This window comes from Grammomys surdaster, unplaced genomic scaffold (genome assembly GCF_004785775.1).
Source record: "Grammomys surdaster isolate TR1022 unplaced genomic scaffold, NIH_TR_1.0 130, whole genome shotgun sequence".
NCBI classification, from domain to species: domain Eukaryota; kingdom Metazoa; phylum Chordata; class Mammalia; order Rodentia; family Muridae; genus Grammomys; species Grammomys surdaster.
In genome coordinates, this window is record NW_021604588.1 from 20,618,097 (window position 1) to 20,635,486 (window position 17,390).

Sequence of the window (17,390 nt, forward strand, 5' to 3'; positions counted from 1 at the left end):
GTCATCCAGGAACCAAGTGCTCAAACACGTGACTTATGGGACATTATACTCTCAAACCACAACAGTGAGAAATGGCAAGTACGTAGAGCATATCACCTTATATCAGGTCATCCAAGGCCATAGAGGGGAAAGGCAGCAGCAGTGACGAATATTCTGGGAATAAGGTAGTCTAAAAAAGTGGGGTTAGTTGGGGAAGGAGGGATTGCGTCAGTGTGATGGGTTAAAGAGGTGAGCAGCAACATGCTTGTATCTTCATAGGGTAGGTTTTGGATTTAGAATCTTGGAGATGGTTCCAGAGATGATGAAGTAATGAGTGGAGCTATGCTGGACAGTGGATAAATGAAGCCGAGGTGAAGGGCATTGCACTTGAGGAAGTTAAAGTGAAGCCAAATTCAGAGATGAGTCATTATTGAGGATGTTGAAGTTGCCAAGAGGGAGATTAAGATTGAAAAGAAAGCTGAGCCAATGCTGAAGTCATTGAGGAAAGGAGACATGTGACATCAGAGGTGGAGTAGGCCAAGTGCTAACTAGGTTTCGCACATAAATTCTTCTAAGTAATAAATTAATATTAATATCCTTCAGCCATTTCCCATCTACATCATATGTGTATATCATGCAACATCAATACACATGTAACTACCCCTAATTTTAGTTACCTGCATGTTCTTGTTCCATAGTAAGCTACATGTTCATCAGCCTCTGTATCCAGCTAGTTTGTTTGTTTTGTTGTGGTGTTGTTTTGCAGCATTAAGTGCTTGGCAGTTGTGTTTGATGTTCAGATACTCACAGCTTTGCCACATCATTTCTAAAGGCACGTCTTCTCTCCATTGGTTTGACAGTTGTGTTACAGTCTTGGAGACTTTTATTAGTATACTTCTAAAGAAAGAAAATGGCGGCATTGAGCTCTTTCTCTGCTCTTGTCCATCTATCAGTCAATGAATCAAAAATATTTTCATTATGCATCACTTTAATCAGGAGAAAATATAGTCAGCATGATAGAAGATATTTTATACTCAAAGGGTCTCCATTCCCTTGATAGGGATATAAAGTTAGGATCAATGGCAACTTAATTTGACTTGTTTTGATAATTATAAAGCGTAACTAAATCAGGAAAGAGGGAAGAAGAAGTAGCAGTGAGCTGTGTCTGACTATCAAAGAGACTATTCAAAGAACTATCAGCCCAGAGGATAAGCAAAGATCATCCAACAACAAAGAAGTAAATGGACTTTAATTAGAGGGAGCACACCTTCAAAGACCCCCAGATGTGCTGTAAGGGGAACAGAGTTGTGTCTGGGGAATGAATGAATGGGAATGAGAAGTGGGTGGCTGTTAAGTCAGTAGCTGTCTCATGGACTAGTATTAGATTTCAGTTTAAGAGTATTAGGTCAATTCAGAACTTCCTCCCCATCTCTCATTCCCTTTTTATTCTCCTCCTAGCCCCTCTGGGAGAGTGATTACTGCTGTTTCCAAACAAGCCCAAGAGAATTCTTGGCTGAGGATCCAGCTTGCATACCCCACCCCTACCACACCACACCCCCACCCCCACTGCACCCCCACACCACCCTCACCCTGCCATATCCCTAACAGCACTCCCTTCGCCCACATAATCTCCTTCCTCTTACTGACTGCTTGTTTCTTTCCCTTCTCCATTCAACTCTTCCCTTTCAATTCTTTCACATTTTCTAAAAAGAATGAAAGAGTATGGGGGCAAGAGACCTTGGATCTCTCATTCATTTCAAATTTTTCTTCTTCAGATCGTTCCTAATGCACACAACAAAGTTTTTCTCTTACTCAGATGTTTAAATCCCTTCACTTGCCCATTATCCTCTGTCTCTTGTTTCAATTCTCTACTTTCCTTGAGAACAAAATCTGTGAAGGTCCACTGTCCTTAACTCTTGTCTCGTATACCTTCATGAGTGAAAGCCATGGTTCTGGCCATGCCTAATCCCGCAATGTGCCCTTTCCAGAATACCTGGCATGTCCATATACACTGGCTGAGGGTCTCTGTTTGAGTGTCTGTCACCTCAATGAGATGGCCATCGACTCCCCCTTTCAAACCAACTGGCTCTCCTGACTCTTCTTACTATTTCAAGTTTGATATAACTTCCAATATTATTTATAATTGTGTGTGTGTGTGTATGTGTGTGTGTGTGTGTGTGTGTGTGTGTATGTGTGATTTTCTTTTATTTTACTTTTTATGTTTGAGACAGAGTTTCACTATATAGCCTAGGCTGGGCTTAAACTTACAACTATCTTTCTGCCTCAGCTTCCCAAGTACTGGGACTATGATATGAGCTACAACACTTGAACTATAAAGATTATTTTTAAAAAAAAACATTTTATTGTGTGGTGTGTGTGTGTGTTTGTGTGTGTGTGTGTGTGTGTGTGAATTTCACATCATGCACTCCAATCCTATTCATCTCTCCCTCCCCAATACCTCCCTTACATTCTTGCAACTTTCCATCAAGACAGAGAGAGAGAGAGAGAGAGAGAGAGAGAGAGAGAGAGAGAGAGAGAGATCTTTGTGGAGCCTATAGTGTGCCACAGTGTGTCCCACAGTGTACCCTTTGTCCACACTTCTTTGCAAATGTTCGTTAATGACTCATAGATCTGTTATGAGGCCTCTGGCTTCTGCTGCTCTATCAATCCTGCATCATCGTTACTTCTCTGGAATACCTTGTTGCCCTGTGTAATGGAGAGCCTGTAATTATGGATATATAGAAGCAGCCCCTTTCTGCACTCCAACAGTTCACTGATGGAGTAGATGGTGGGTGGGTCAATTCAAAACCCTAGATCTGGGCCTGAAAGGTATCTGAGCTTGTCATCACCCCCCTGCCCGGCCTTCCTGTTCTCACACCCTTGGCCTGGCTCACCAGCAACCCCCCGAAACCAGAGCCAGCTCTACCCTGCTGACCGGTGAGGTACAGAGCTCGAGCGTGTTACAACTGGTGAGAAACATGCTTTCTCCCATTCTTATGACCCCCAAAGCCAGATTTCTCACTTGCCATAGATAGTGAGAGAGAAGGGAAGGGAGGAGGGCATATCTTCCATCTCTGTGACAACTCCTAGCAGGCAGGAGGCAGGGCCAGCTCTCCAGCACTCAGCCCCTTGCCGTTCGGTCACCTGCAAAACTCACATCCAGAGCCAGATCTGCTGTGCTGCTCAGGGACAGTGCAGGGCCCACTCTCCTGAATGTTGTAGCTGGTCACTGGGGAGGGCTAGCTCTCCTATTCTCGTGACCAAATTGGAGCCAACTCTCCTGCCAGCCTCACGTGTTGACAAAAAGGAGGAGGAGAGAGGGGATCTCTTCCTTGTTCATGGCACCACACAGCAGACAAGAGGCAGGCCTGGCATTTCCACACTCACATCCTTGGGGCCAACTTACCCACAATCCCCACATTCAGGGTCTGCTCTACTGTGCTGCCCAGGTGAAGAGCAGGGCCAGCTCTCCCAAGTACTGCAGCAGGTGAGGGACAGGGCCAGCTCTTCTGCTCTGATGACCTCAGGACCAACTTTCATGGCTGCTTTAGGTGGCAAGGGGCCAGGGTAAGGGGTATCTCTCCTTGCCTGTGTCACTGCACAGTAGACAAGTGCTGAGACCAGCTCTCCCACACTCATGCCTCGGGTTAGTTCACTTGTGTCCCTGTAACCAAGATCAGCTCTATTGAGCTGCGCAGGTGAGGTGCAGGGCCCACTGTCTTGAGTACTGCATCTGGTAAAGGATCAGCGATAGCTCTCCTGCTCTCTTAACCCCAGAGTCAGGTCTCCCAGGTAGTGGTGAGAGGGGGTAGAGGAGAGAATGGTTTCTCTCCCTCACTCATGCCTCCCTCATCCATGGGGGAGACTACTGGTGGGGCCAGCTGTCCTGTGCTCCTATCCTCCAGGCTGGCTCACATGCAATTCCTACTGTGTGCACAGCCTGCTCTCCAGTGTACTGAAGCTGCCTATGGGTGGGGTCAGCTCTCCTGCTCTCATGCCTTAGGGCCAGCTCTCCTAGGATGCCTGTGTGATAGATGGGGCCCACTCTGCACAGCCCTTGGACATTAACATGTCCCAAGCCCAGACCAGGGACATCCATCTTGCTCTTAGTGGTAACAGACCTCTGCTGCTATAGAGCTGTGGACAGACCAGATGTAGCCCTGGTAGAAGCACAGGCCAAGACCCACCATGGTCCCAGATACTCATGTCTCATGCCGTGTTGTTTCTCATTAACCCTGAGTCTTTAGCGCCCTCTCTCTCTCTCTCTCTCTCTCTCTCTCTCTCTCTCTCTCTCCCTCTCTCCACTTCATGTCAGGTTGTTTCTGATTAACCCTGAGTCTCTAGTTATCTATCTATCTATCTATCTATCTATCTATCTATCTATCTATCTATCTATCTTTCACTCCACTACCCACATCCTTCTGTTTCTCTTTCTCTACCACTCACTTGCTTCTTTTAGTGGAACCCAGGGTCTCTGAAAGTCTGAAGTTGTCTCAAGAGTGGTCTCAGGAATGCTGTGTCTAGCTCATGCATCATGGCACCAGGCAGGGGTCATCTGGGGCATGGGCTGCCACCTAGACCTCACAGAACTATACTGGCACTCATCTCAGGCTAACTCCTTATCTGGACCTCATGGCTCCAGCCTAGTGGTCTTCTTGGCTTGTTCCTCTCCCAGCCTGCCCAAGTGGCCCCATGCCACTTGCTCATGGTTGTCTATCTCGGGCTCAGTCCCTGGGGCCTGTGGTCCCAAGCAGGATTCATCTAGTCTCTGGCTTGCTCCCCATCCTGGGAGCTCATCCAAGCCTACACAGTGCAGGACTGGTGGTCATCTCAGGCTGGCTTCCTGTCTAGTGCCCTGGCAACAGACTGGTGTCACCCTCAGGCTTGCTTTTTATTTTTGGAAGAATGTTAGGCTACTAATTATTCAGATATGTATAGGTCAGAACACTGAGTGTAGACATAGCCTCTCTCTTCTCTGCCACCTATTGATATACATGTGGCACAACAGCTATACATGCAAGGTCTCTAGGAGCAGTTCAATATGAACATTCTTAAGTTCCAAATGTAATGAACATTAAAGGCATGTTTGTCCTAAAATAAAATGCATTGGTCGTCCACAAACAGAAGAGTACTTATGATACAGAATCGTTGGAGTGAACTGTATTGCTGACTGGAGCATTTGATAAGGATAGGTTCTTCTGTTTCCATCCTGCATCAAGAGCTGTAGTGGTTGGATAATAATGGCCTTGTAAGCTCAAAGATTTGAATGCCCAGTCACTAGGGAGTGGTACTACTTAGAAGGATTAGGAGGTGTGGCCTTGTTGGAGGAACTGTGCCACTTGGGGTGGGCTTTGGGCTTTCAAAAGCCTAAGCCACGCCCAGTGGCTCTCTCTCTTCCTTCTGCCCGTGGATCCAGATGTGGATCTCACAGCTGCTTCTTCAACACCATGTCTGCCTACATGTGGACGTGCTTCCTGCCATGACGATAATGAACTAAATCTCTGAAACTATAAGAAAGCCCCGATTAAATGCTTTTTAAAAAACAAGTGAGTTGCCATGGTCACAGTGTCTCTTCCAAGGAGCAGAGAATGGACTAAAACTAGAATCATGCTCACTCTACATTAAACATGACCCTCCTGAGTGTAGTCACTTCCTCATCCTGATCTGCAGTCCCAACAGTCATAGAAATGGATGCTTCCCAACCCAAAGAGGAAGACAACTTGTATAATCCAAGTGTAGAAAACAGCCCTTTTGCTACTCTTACTACAGGACTTCCCATCTGTGGCAGATAGCCTGTGTGCATTGACATTAGGTCATCAGGCATGGGTTGACAGTGTGCAGGAGAACAGAACATTTTACAGGTTGGGGACACTATGTTCAGTCATAACATAATCACTGAGGTGACAGCTAAGGTAATGAAGTCCCAGGTGTAAAGGATGCATAAGAGATGGTTGTTGGATGAAGTTATTTCTTCACCCAATGCAAAACTCCGTAGCCTCACCCCTGCCTTAACGTTCAGAATGTAACAGAAAAGGAAATTCCAATGATTACTGAGCAAAGGACATGCCCGTATCATGTCTCAATTGCTGTTAACCAAGATGTTCTGATATGACTAAGATTTATTAAACAGTCACTCAGACCACATGTATTGTGGACTGTGACTCTTAGCCTAAGCTCTGTGCCATCCTGACTTTTCACACCTGAAATGAAACCCCTCTCTTTTCCTTCCCAGAAAATATAAGGAATTCAGACCCATGGGAAAGAAGAGAAAGAGAAAAGTCACTAAGTTCTTGAAAATCAGGGACAGAAAGGGAAGAGTACCAGAGACTTAGACTTATAGTAGACTGTGTCATTGCACAGCACAATATGATCGGGCAGAGTAGCCCTGTGGGTAGAAGTTGCTCCTTGAATTAACTTTTTTCACATCGGATGTATCGTGTATTCTTATTCTTGCTGTGACAAAACACCTAAAAGCAACAATTTACAGAGGATCACAAAGTGACAGGTCAGCCAGAGGCCCCTGCTCAAAGAATAAAATAAAATAGAATTAAATAAGGTAACAATTGAGGATGATACCTGTAGTCAGCATCTGGGCTCCATGAGCTCATAGACACATGCGTGTGTGGTGTGTGTGTGTGTGTGTGTATACACACACCATCAGGGTAAGCTATCAATAAGAATATGACTTCTAGGAACCTAATTCTCTGTTGGTTTTACCCACAGTGGTGATGTTTTGGTGTTTTTTTGTTTTTGTTTTTGTTTTTGTTTCTTGGTAAGTTGTGCTGCCTAGACATCCTATATGATAAACAATGTTGCATAAGTGTCAGCCAAACAAACCCTTTGCTCCTCAAGTTACTTTTGGTCACAGTGTGACTTTTGATGGAGTTACTCTCATCACCTCTCAGAGCAGTAGTGTTCTGTGTTGGTTGATCACCTTCAGTGTGTCCTTGCCTGTTCCTCTGACCACACTGAATGAGGGTGGCTCGTGTCAGCATGGCACCATTAGATACAATATAGAAGCTAGAAAGAGGCAAGGTTTGATCCGAAGCCCACTGAGTGTCATCTTGGTGACCTCTTTTTGTTCTGAAACAACATTTGCTACAAAATTACTGGATTGCCTTTCTTCTGGTGACCTACATGCTTAACCAATTGATTGTATTTTGCATGAAAATCAGCACGCCTTTCCTAGTTTACTTTTGCTATCAGTATAATGCAAAAATCTATTTGCCTGAATTAGGTTGCATTTCATTAATCTTTTAAACATGAAATTGTAATGGTTCAAGGTTAATGAGATTTAAGAATATGTGTTACTTAAATCATGACATATTTCAATGATGTTTCTCAAAATTACTATTTTTAATATTGTGAAAGTACAAATTATATCTAACGCTTGGTAAACTTGGGCCAAAATTTAGTCAAGAGTATTGAGTATTTTTATATGTGAAGAATTCAGGGCACTTAAGGATGGAGTTGGGGAATTATAGATTTGTGTGTTCTCATTAAGGATGTGGTAGTCACAAGGAAAGTAACTAGATATGAAATGCCCAAGAAGCTCAAGGGAAGGCGAGATTATTCTGGTTAGGGTACTACCCACTTTACAAGGTTGCCTTTCATACCTAGCTCAACTGTATCTTCATCTTGATCATAGTTCTGTATTCCTTGATTCTGTTATGTATACCCAAAGCCTCTAACATGTCAGACATGTATTAGATGGTAAAGAAGCAACATGACTGAGAAGCCATGAGTGTTGTCATCCTGGAGATATGAATAAAGTTCACACACACACACATACACACAAGACCAGAGGATAGCTTCTGCCTGTGCCAGAGTCACATTGGAGAATGTCAGGGACATCAGACACGTGAAGTACACTCAAATCGAATGATCTGAAGGTCATATATAGACCATATCCAGATAGACACGAAAAAAGTAATTTTAAAGCCATTGTTACAGGCTGTATATTTGCATTTTAAAAGCAACTCCTGTTGTCTTCAAAATAATTTAAGTATCTCATTTATTTTTAACAGAGTCTTTGAACTAAGACTAAACCCTGAAAATGATTTACCTGATCATAGACATTCAAGAAAACAAATTGTTAAGATGAAAATGTCAGATGGACTTGTGACTAACACGGGTCTCCTTCAATGCAGCCATGCCATTTACAAAAGAAACCTGTTCTATTTCTGCTGACTTTCATAATTGTTGACTCTTATTTTATTTTAACAATTCCTAGAGGTCAGAATGTAGAAGGTGAGTGAGCTCTTCTGAGAAAATGTATTACAAAGAATAAATTCTTGATTCATTCCCTTCCTCCAGATTTAAGAGTATTCACGACCCACAAGATTATTGTTGGTGCATGCACACATGTGGGGTGCACAAACAGCACCCAAGTCATCCTGCACACAGCACAGCTGCCACCAGAGCGAGTGGATGCCCCAGGTTTGGCTGTCCTGGATTCTAGAACTATACATGTACAGTAAGTAGAGCTCTTGTGTCTTCCACATGCCAGTTCACGTAAGAATGCCAGTGAGTTCATTCAGCAGGGCTGTGACATCAGGCTAATTGTATTGTGATTAAATCCAGAGAAATGATTAGGCCAGGGTTCTAGGAACCTTTGATTATCACTCGTCAACATAATCTTCCTTTTGTCTCTAGGCAATCAGGGCAAGCTAAATGTGTATGCAACTTCTGTGCAGTTGTCAGTAAAAGAAAAATGACCACCTACTTATCCACTGTCAAGGTCTTTATAGGCAGGGGGTAGTTTGTAATAAATTAGAATGAGTAGAATGATACATACATCATATGTATGTGCATATATAACTTATTCTTTTAAAGATTTATTTTAGTGTGTGTGTGTGTATGTGTGTGTGTGTGTGTGTATGAGTGTGTGTGAGCGCACACGCGCATCACATACGACTGGTGCCTAAGGAGGCCATGAGAGGGCATCAGATCCCCTGGAACTGGAGTTACCAAGGGTTGTAAGCCTCCACAGGAGTCCCAGAAAGTAAACCTGGACCCTCTACAAAAACAGCCAGCTTCCTTCCCTTGTACTTCAAGTCTTACAGGAATTTGACTTTTAAAAATGTTTAGATTATTCTTCGATGTTAGCGACTTTTGTTCACTACTCATTTTATGAGGTCTAAGTGCTGAGCTAAAATTTAGTAGATTTCTCTTAGCGTCAATTTATAGTTTGTTTTGTTTTTGTTTGTTTTATTGCTTACTCCCAGTTTTCTCATCTGTGAGCAAAATGTTAACACTGAGTAAATTATGGCATTCATTCAAATTAAAGAGCTTACTGTTCATTTTGTTGTTGTTGTTGTTGTTGTTGTTGTTCTGAGCCCAAGTTCTTGTCTTGACCCTCAGTTGCCTTCAGACAAGCCATGTTATTTGTTTCCAAAGATTCCCCACTTCCCTGAGGATCTCTAGGCTGTGCTGTCTTCTGTCTGCTCTGCATCTGGCCCTTCTCATCCCCAAGACACTGTAACCCTCCTCTGACCCTCCTCTGAAGTGCCTGTCCTTCTTGCTTCCATCCATCCAAATCCTCCATCTGGATGTAAAACCTCACAGCACCAAGTAGCCCTGCCCATTCCCTCATCTCTCCTGGGTTTCTGTCTGGGACTACCTCCTCACTCTGTGCTGGACTGCTACGTTTGTCAGGACTGCTATGTGTTGCTCTTTCTCTCACATTCCTTGGGAGTACTCAGATGCTCTGTGCTTACCAATTTTTGTCTGATATTCTAAAGGCAAGATAAAAAAACATGTACATTTGTATATTGTTAACTATTTTAAATAACAATGGTCTATAAAGATGGCTCACTAAGATCACCTACTGTACAGTCATGAAGACCTGAGTTCAAATCCCCAGAACACACATAAAAACTGGGTGTGGTCACACATACTTGTAACCCCAGCACTGGTGGGCAATGCAGGAGGGTTCTGTTGCTTGTTATTCAACCAGTCTAGCTTCAGGGTTTATGAGAGACCTTGTGTACAGGAGTAAAGAACAGGGTGATGGACCAGGAACCCTGATGTCTTCCTGTGGCCTCTACATGTGTGAGTCCTTGCAAATGCACAAGCACAGACAATAAACAGACAGACAAAGAGGTACACACACACGCACAAAATAAGTAAGTAACTAGAAGACAAAGTCTATGTCACATTCCCTTTAAAATTCTATGAATAAGCATTTTACAATCATGTGTGGTTTTAGAGAGAATTACATTTGAGGGGAAAAAAGCAACACATAGGTTTTTTTTTACACAGGATTCATTAATATCTGTGCGACCATTAACCAACCCTATATGTCTCTGTTTAGACATAAATCAATGGTGCTGACATGCTGTGGCTTTTGTTCCTTTCAAGGTGGAAACAACCAAGGCAACTAAATGGAATTCTGGAGCGCTACATATTATATACTCTGAATCCTACACGTACCTCCACCGTGTGGAATGTTGTCTACAACAGCACAGAAAACCTCCAGGCTCACGTGCTCCACCGCCTTTTCCCTGGGTGTCTATACCTCATCAAGCTGGGAGTAAGTCAACTGAACTTCTTTCCTTTCTCTTCATCCCATCCTTCCTCCTTCCCAAGGCAAACAAACTAACAAAATACCAAAAAGCCTTAACCATAGTATTTATACTGAAAATTCCCCTCACAGCCTAAAGGTAATGGTTGATTACCTGCATGTTTAGTTTGTGTTATTTGAAAGGATAAAATAACCATCCGAGTTAGGAGATTTTCCTCAAAATACGGTGAGATGCTCACAACTAATTTTTTATTATTTGTAGGACATTATAATTGTTGAGAGCTTTCCCCCAAATGCTTAGATTAATAAGGTGGTTTCCTGTGGTGCTTGTATTCATTTGAAAAACTCCTCACAGTATGAATTTAGATCTTGTATTTTTAAATGAAGATTCAAATGACCCCAAGATAGTCTTGATTGTTATTTTACTGTGATTTATATTAAACTTCCCCTCAGAAGAACAGTCACTTGATGAAATGCCAGAATCAACAGTTAGAGCTTTCCTTGGGAAGAAGGTGGCATTTTTAATGCTAAATGGCACTTCTGTATATGAAGGTCTTTTAAAAGACCTTGATATTGCTGTGGAATTTGTACTCCCATTTCCTTTTGCTTTTTGATGAAATATAATCTTTTTTTAAGTTTAATAGCACATCTGAAAATAACTGAATATAAACATGAGGTTGTCCCTATTTGTTTTAAACACCCTCTTCATTTTATGGCAATACCTATATGAGGGTATTTGCTTTGATAAATGCCATAGAAAATATTCTGCTCTTGATTATGAATAAATTTACATTTATGTAGACACTGTGTACGCATTCATTTTACTTAACATGCTCGTGAATGCTCAAAATATTATACCATGAGAAAATAAACTGCATCCCACTGTTGTTAACTGTCTGCCTTGACAGCACAGAACAAGGGCAGGCAGACAATGTGAGACCCTGTTCCAAATGGCCCCATGTGCCTTGCTGCTCAGCACAGCATGTAGAATTGGGAAGTGACAGTTCAGGTTACTTTAGTCATGTCACCGAAAAGCTAAGAAGTGTGCGAACTTGATTGTCAAAAGCTAATCGTGAAGCCCACACTGTTTTCAAAACAGCTGTACACATGAAAACCCTGGTCAGTCTCCGTTGCTTGGAAGCAACCAAGATTAAACAGAAATTGTTGAAATCTGGCATTTTGTCAGGAGGTAAGTGGCGTTAAAATGTTCCGTTCCTAAGGCGATTTCTAGGATATACTGTGCAGTCAATCAAAATCCACTTCAATATCCTAGACCTTTTAATTTTGTTATAACTTGAAAACTAAGTACCAATGACTTAGTGGTCTGTTCCCTTGAGTTTTAATTCAGATTTTCCTACTGCATAACCCAAGGCAAGTATACAGAGGCACATCAACTTTCGTTTTTTTTTTCAGGACGAAAATTAGGGCATTAAATTTAATAATTTTTAATGTCTTTTTGAGAGCCCTAAAATTCTGAGATGCTAAAAAAGGTAACCCCAAATGATTATGATATGTGTCGGGTCTTGAGTGATGTTGATGTCGGAGGTCATAAAGACATGGATGTCCCTGTGCCTTAAAGGTTGTTACAGAGACAAACTTGCTTTTTAATTTCAAATTAAATTTGCTTTTTGATTTCACTGTATTTGTCAGGACAGAAAATACCCTAGTGCATTTTTCAGGAAGTATTCAACTAAAAGTTTTTCCATCTGTTTGCTTTAACTTAACTCAGTTAAGCAGTAAATTAAATGAAGCACGACATTTTAGGTTCATCCTGGTTAATTGACGGATTATTGTATATTTCACAGTCTCAATATAATAACCAGCTCTCAAGGTCATTAGATAAGTGGTGGTGAGCAGGTGTTCAACAAAGCATAGTGCCCTTTATGGATTGTTTGAGTGTGTTGACTAAGTGGTTGGAAACAAAACACGCAGACACCAAAGCCCTCCAGTGGCCTTTGAAACAGAGGAAGACCCACTGGGGATTTGAACCCTTGGGATGCACATCAAACACACAGGACACAGAGCTACTCTGTGTCACTCCACTTAATGCTTTCATTAGATTGGGTTATAAGCAACCTCCACGCAGAAAAACTGCATGTTCCCTAATCCTCTGTGCAGAGGGCTGACAGTACCTGCTGGAGAGAAGGTGCTGCAGAGACAGCTCATGTGGGAATGGATGAACGACTACCCACTGCAGTCACTCTGTATAGAGTCTGAGTCTCTAAATACTACTCCATGATTTCTTTTAGAACGTTGGTATTGGAGATGTGAGTTTCCACAGCCTGTACTCTTTGTATGCAGTGACATGTATGTTGAAGTTGAATAGGTCTTAATGGTTCCTAATAAATACAGTAAGTTAACAATTATGGAAAGATGGTATTAATTCAGGCAGAGGCTACTATTTGAAAATACTGTCATGTGGTAAATGTTAAATAAAAGAAATAGTGAGGTTGACTGTGTGTGTGTGCATGTGTGTGGGGGTGTGTGATATGTACATGATTATGCCTGTGTATTAAAGTAGGAGCAGACATATGTGCATGTATGTGGAGCCCAGTGATCAATGAAGTCTGTCTACTCTCTCTCTCTCTCTCTCTCTCTCTCTCTCTCTCTCTCTCTCTCTCTTGACTTGATCTTCTGAAATAGAATCTTCCCAGTAGAAGACCTCAGGGGTCATCTATTGTCTAGACTGTACAGCAAGCTCCAGAGATCCTCCCCAAAGCACTAGGGTTACATACTCACACCACCGAGCCATCTTTCTACATGGGTGCTGGAGATCTGAACTCAGGACCTCATGCTTGTATAGTGGGCACTTTACCAGATTATTCTCTCTCCCTAAGCCTCGGGCTTCACTTCTCGGGGGGAAAAGACCAGTTAAAGCATTTGTGAGGGGTTTTAGGGTTTTTTTTTTTTTTGGTTTTTGGTATTTTATTTCTTCATCCTTCATGCTTTAAAATATCCTGCATTCCCTTGGGCCCTGCTTATCTGAAAACAAAAATACTAGGAAAAAAAATAAGAATGTTATCTTTAGTAGTTCCTACTAGTTATTATTTCAAAAATTGTCACTGTAATTAGATTTCATACACATTTTATTGTACCAAACAAAGGCTGTTTAGATCAGAAGTTACGTAGCTATTGGGGATGGCACTACAACACTGTGAATTTTGTTTTCAAGTGTCTATGATTGACTAAAAGCTGTAGGAAATAGGTCGAAATAGCTTACTACCTCGCAGGCTTTCACCGTCCTCTCTGCTTTATAAAGACATCTTCAATCAATTCATTTATTTATTTATTTTCCTAAGCCAGAATTTCAATCAGCATCAGACCAATCGGATGCACGTTTAAGAAGAGTCCTCTAAATGCCAGAACTGAGATCAAGTTTCAGATACTTTTGTTGTTTCAGCAACTGCTTATATCCTGTCTCACTGGCCAGAAAGAGCATCTCATTCACTCCCAGGTGCTTCTTCGTCAAGCAACCAGTTTGCAGATTTCAGATGACTGTCCAGGGAACAGTCCTCCCAAAGAGGACATTGTATTTACTTTAGAAAGCATCATAAAACTCTCAAAAGAAAGCCAATTTTAGTTTATGCTCCATTTAAATAAATGTAATTGTATATGTCACATAGCACAGTATTTCTCTGGAGAGTGGTAACAGGGGAAAGTCCTGGAATATAAACACAAATGAGAAAGAAAATGATAGCAATCAGAATTAAATCTCACTTTGTGATCAATTCAACAGCATATGCTGCCACGTGCTTTGATCTAAGGGATAAAAAATCTGAAACTACATATTCCCTCTCTATGAGAAGCAGGGTGGTCTTCTGACATGTTTGCTTTGACAGCTCAGACACTCATGGCCCACTTCTTGGATAATTCCTGAGACTTGGAGCATGTAGGCTACATGCTTGTGTTCTCAGTTCCTTTTTTAAACATCCTGGCAGCTGGTTCTTGGGTCAGAGGTGGCTTCTTACCACAGAGTTTGGCCACATGGCCAGCTGATTCCACCTAGTTGGTAAACACACCATCTTCAAGAGGACTAGAGTTCTTCTATTGCATGTATCTGTGTGTCCAGCATCAGAAAACCAAGGGAAACCCACAGAGTCTGGTTAGGCCTCTAGTGTAATGCAACTGTGTCCATGGATGATGCTCATATCTGTATGAAATGTGCCTAAGCTCATGAGAGGTCGTTCTGAAGACACGGATTACTGCTGCCTTTCCCCCTCCCTCTCTGTGTGTATGTGTGAGGGGATGTACACGTGTATGCATTCATGTGGAGTTCAGAGATCAGCCATGAACATCATTCCTCATATGCTGTCCACCTTGCTATTTATCGACTTATTTATTGGTTGCCACCCAACCCCCTTTTTGTGTGTGCACGTATGTGTCTTGGATGTGTGTGGATGTGGTGGGGTCATACGTGTTTTCCACTTTATTTTGTAGACAGGTTCTCTGACTGACTGCAGAGCTTACATGTTTCTCACACTGGCTGACCAGTGAGCCCCAGTGGCCCATCTCCTCCAAATGCTGGGGATACAGGAGAAGTTTGCCATGCTTGTCTAGGATCCAGACTCAGGTCCTGATGCTTGCAGCACAGCTGCTTAACTCACTAAGCCATGTGCCACAGGGCCATCTGGTTAGTTTTGAAAGGGTTCTCACACTTGTCTAGAGCTGCTCACCAGGTCAGTGTGTGGCCTACGTCTCTAGGCTGTAACTTAGGCTGGTTCTTCCTGTACCCTGGGTCATTGTGAGCTTATTGGAAAATGAACTCTCAGGACTTAAAAAGCAATCTAATTAAATGTTGTCCTTCATCATGAAAACAAATGTAGTCGGAGGCAGCAGAGGGAATGTTATTTTAGTGGAATCTGGGGCTCTCCCATGAGTTGTTGCCATTCATCTAAACTTTATGAGTCAGGACTGAAGTGTGTCTCTCTGTTCCGGCTTAGGTGTGTACCAGTGGGGACTGCACAACAAGTGAACCCAGCCAGGCCCTGATGGCCGAGGCAGTTCCAGAAGGTGTGCCAGCCCCCAGGGTCCACTCATACTCACCAGACTCTTTTAACATCTCCTGGACAGAACCTGAGTATCCGAATGGTGAGTGAACTCTTTTAGCCTGAAGTTAAAAACATGATTAGCAAAAGTAAATTAATATTCTAAATGGCAGCTTATATGTGGTACTTAATTTTTAATGATCATTTTAGCACATAAAATACCTGAGATACTATCCTGTAGTGAGGGAGAGTGAGCTTTTTTAGGCTGACATTCAGTTTTGGTGGCTCAAAAGTGCTCCCTCTTGATGGCTCTTGTGTACTGCATGCCATTGTTTAGTGAGAGCTAGGAGAGAGGACAGGGACAAATGGAGACTCTGGGAGAATGTAGCTTTGAGAGTGACATTGTCTTCAGTGACTTTCCCTTTTCAGTGGCCATGAGTTCTTCCTTGGAGAAGTAAAGAGGTGGGGAGTCCATGTACACAGTGCGTTGCAAATGCTTCTGAGTTAATAAGTTTATTTTAAAAGAGGCCACTCGGAACTCATATCCCTTAGAATGCTGTTTATAAATATTTCAACATGGAGAGTTTAACAATGCATGCATTAAACATGCATATACTTATACTTAACTTAAGGTGCACTGTGTTCTCATGTGATGTATGTGTCATTGTGCTATTTAGAGAATTAAGAGCTATCCAGTTAAACACCATGAAAACAAAGCCTCATTATAAAGACATTTATTAGGCTTTCTCAGACACTGATCTATTTATCCAGTTATTGGAGATATCATTAAGATTTGTCAAACATAGGATTTCTGCTTAACTTTGGCAGAAGAAACGGGCTATCAAATCATGTCCCTCTTTGTGACAAACATCAAAACATATTAATATTGTAGAACCTATTTTAAATGTCTCATTGTGGAAAACAGAAGTGGCTTCTACAAGCATACCCAGAAAGAATAAAGCAAAACAAAAAACCTTGTAGTTTTACCAGATTGCCTCGTGTTTACTATGAATTACACTATTTCTTCTTAATTAAACTTTTAGCCAAGGCAATAGCTATATTTGAGATAATGGAGAGAGTTATTGTAATTAGACTGAGTGTTTCTCTCTGTCACAGAAGCTACTCTTGTGTGGTCTCAACCTTCTTAATAAAAATAAATGATGTCTATAAAATACTATATTAGGCAGCCAAAATCCTTGTCACACTTCTGACTCCACAAAGAAATCTGTCTAGTCCATAGGTGTCAGTGAAATGTTACTGATTTGTTCTGATTGGATAGCTCCTAACCAGCTACCTGGTTTGCAGAGAACACAGTCATCTTCCCAGTTTGGTAGTCGTTACTCAGTCTTCTCCTGTTCTGCTCTCCTGTCTTGCCTGCCCTTTTCTCGTTTTTTGAGGGTCTTCCCTTTATATTCTGTGTATGTGAGAAGCATTTATTAAATATTTCCAATGAGCAAGAAACAAGGAATATTCTGATAACATGTTTATGATAGAATAATGTGTTTAATCACAGTAGAACTTTCTATACTTCCATGGTGGGAGACCGGTTATAGGAGTTATAGAGATTTCTGAGTGGTGAAGATCATGGCTGCTCTTCTAGAGGGCCTTAGAGGTTAGCCACACTGGCCTTCCTTGAGTTTAAGAATCCCCACTACTCTTGATCACATGATCACTCTTTCAATGCCTTTCTCATGGCACCTACATCATTTGACCTGGACTTAATGTTATTTAATTATCTATCCAGCACTCCCACAGTTGACCAAATGCATGAGTCATTCATTTATTTCCAGGAGAAAGCCTGAATAGATGGTATGTCTCTTGTTAGGGTCCAGACTTGGTTTATGCAGTTGTAACTTGTGAAAACTGCCCTTGTAGGCCCCATCTCAAGGTAGCAAAGAAAC

The 17,390-nt window shown here is 42.0% G+C and overlaps 1 protein-coding gene and 1 non-coding gene across 3 annotated transcripts in view; one reads left to right on the forward strand and one right to left on the reverse strand.

Annotated features, from left to right (window-relative positions):
• Ush2a (usherin) overlaps positions 1-17,390 on the forward strand; it is a 668,288-nt gene that overhangs the window by 341,384 nt on the left and 309,514 nt on the right. For both annotated transcript variants that reach the window (XM_028760212.1, XM_028760216.1), the window contains 3 exons: positions 8,296-8,455; positions 10,342-10,513; positions 15,445-15,592. In XM_028760212.1, coding sequence (XP_028616045.1) covers positions 8,296-8,455; positions 10,342-10,513; positions 15,445-15,592 — 480 coding nt within the window. The remainder of the gene's footprint in view (positions 1-8,295; positions 8,456-10,341; positions 10,514-15,444; positions 15,593-17,390) is intronic.
• Positions 4,884-5,015, reverse strand: LOC114615967. Its single transcript, XR_003710558.1, has one exon. It is a non-coding gene; the product is annotated as a small nucleolar RNA SNORA17 (small nucleolar RNA).